This window comes from Etheostoma cragini, chromosome 16, assembly GCF_013103735.1.
Source record: "Etheostoma cragini isolate CJK2018 chromosome 16, CSU_Ecrag_1.0, whole genome shotgun sequence".
NCBI classification, from domain to species: domain Eukaryota; kingdom Metazoa; phylum Chordata; class Actinopteri; order Perciformes; family Percidae; genus Etheostoma; species Etheostoma cragini.
The window spans coordinates 10,457,314-10,459,437 of NC_048422.1; the positions used below are offsets into that span (position 1 = coordinate 10,457,314).

Genomic DNA, 2,124 nt, shown 5'->3' on the forward strand with positions numbered 1-2,124 from the left:
TCAGCTGAAAGCTGCCATGGTGTGGTCGTTCAAGTTCATGAATTCATAGTTCACTTTAATAAACTATACAAAATAAAGAAAGAAAGAAAGATTTAAAGAAGGAAAGAAAAGGTGTTTCAGCTGAGGAAATGACTGCCCTTTGGGTGGTCGCTGTCTATGGTGCTGAAATGACAGGGCCACTCAGCAAGGATTGTCACGTTAAAATTCCTACCTCGATCTCAAATTATTTAGATAGATAGATACTATCGAAATTGGATACCCACGTGGCACATGGAGCCCACGTGGTTCAGACGGAACGGGACCCCGGACCATTAGCAGACTGCCTGAGGGGGGATGGGCCCTCCCCTTCCCTCCCTTCCGTCAATGGACGAAACAAAACTGCTTGGACTTGACTCGTTATCAACAGAGCGTCAGATATAAAAGGAGCAGCCAGAGGAGCTCTCAGTCGCTGTGAATGCCATACACCCGTCTCCTGCACACACACATACACACACACACACACCTACACATACACATACATATAACACACATTCACCCCTATCCACACACTCGGCCCGCGCCTTCTCCCCCTTCATTCCTGCTCACATCCCAGGTAGTCTGACCGGATGAGTTACCCGGTGGAAACGGTAGGGAGCCCCTTCAGGAGAACTATGGATACTAGGACGACCGGCTACGGCTATAGCCGCTCCGCTGGCACCCCCTCCAGCGGCTTTCGCTCCCAGTCTTGGTCCCGGGCAAGCCCCGGCTCCACCATGACAACGTCCTACAAGAGGAGCGTGAATATGCCGGTGTCCCGAGCTTACGGCTCAACGGTGCTCAGCTCCGCCGACAGTGTTGATTATAGCCAAACCTCTATCCTGAACGGAGACTACAAGCGATCTAGCGAGAAAGAGCAACTTCAAGGGCTCAACGACCGTTTTGCTGTTTACATTGACAAGGTGCACTACCTGGAGCAGCAGAACACGCAGATCGAGTCGGAGATCCAGTCACTGCGGCAGAAGCAGGTGTCGCGCTCCCAGCTGGGCGACGTCTACGACCAGGAGCTGCAGGAGCTTCGCTCCATGCTGGAGCAGATCCACCACGACAAGGCGCAAATCCAGCTCGACACCGACCATATCGACGAGGACATCCAGCGGCTGAGGGACCGCTTGGACGAAGAGGCTCGCATTCGGGAGGAGACAGAGGCCATCATCCGCGTCCTGAGGAAGGAAACCGGGGACTCGAAGTTGGTAAAGTCTGAGTTGGATAAGAAAGTTCAGTCGCTGCAGGATGAGATCGCTTATATTCGCAACAACCACGAGGAAGAAGTGAGCGAGCTCATCGCCCAGATCCAGGAGTCTCAGGTGACCATTAAGAGGCAAGACCTCCAGAAGACGGACATCACCGAGGCTCTCCGGGAGATCCGCTCCGAGCTGGAGGGACACTCGAACCAGAACCTGCACCAGGTGGAGAACTGGTTCATGTGCCGCTACGCCAAGCTCACTGAAGCTGCGGAGCAGAACAAGGACGCCATAAAGTCCGCCCGGGATGAGATATCCGACTACCGCCGCCAGCTGCAGTCCAAGACGGTGGAGCTAGAGTCCGTCCGCGGGACAAGAGACTCGCTGGAGAGGCAGCTGAATGACATCGAGGACCGCCACAACAGCGATCTGTCCAGCCTGCAGGTAGGAAGCAGCTCGGGCAGCCCAGAACCGGGCGGACCGGGCTGCGGATAGTTGGAGTACACTTTACAATTGTAGATAGTACTTTATTTATTGTTTAAAACTTCATATTTGGAGTTTAGTTTCTTTCATAATGATGGATAGATTAGGTAAATCCACTAGCCTACATATTTCATATTTGTTACATTTTTGTGACGCAGCTACCATATGAGGGACTTAGCAGTAGAAAACTGACTTACTAACATTAAAACGGATCATATTTTTTTTGTCTATATTATAGTTAGGGGCCTGCATTGAAACATTTTCTGCTGCATAGTGATTGCTTTGAGCATCATTGTGCTTACAAGGGTCAGTAAATGGTTAAATAAGGGTGACACTGCAGCAGACTCTCCTACCCCCCCTCTCTACATTGCTGAGTCAGAGGCGATGCCTTTATTGGCTCTGTCCTTAGGCCTACATCACA

At 51.5% G+C, this 2,124-nt stretch overlaps 1 protein-coding gene across 4 annotated transcripts in view; it reads left to right on the plus strand.

The window, feature by feature from the left end:
• Positions 1 to 399: 399 nt before the first annotated feature.
• nefma (neurofilament, medium polypeptide a) overlaps positions 400 to 2,124 on the plus strand; it is a 5,408-nt gene continuing 3,683 nt past the window's right edge. For 2 of the 4 annotated variants that reach the window (XM_034896501.1, XM_034896499.1), the window contains exon 1: positions 402 to 1,664. In XM_034896501.1, the coding sequence (XP_034752392.1) occupies positions 606 to 1,664 (1,059 nt within the window). In that variant the 5' untranslated portion in view covers positions 402 to 605. Of the gene's footprint in view, positions 1,665 to 2,124 lie in introns of all 4 variants that reach the window. The other 2 variants (XM_034896500.1, XM_034896498.1) reach the window with 2 other exon arrangements.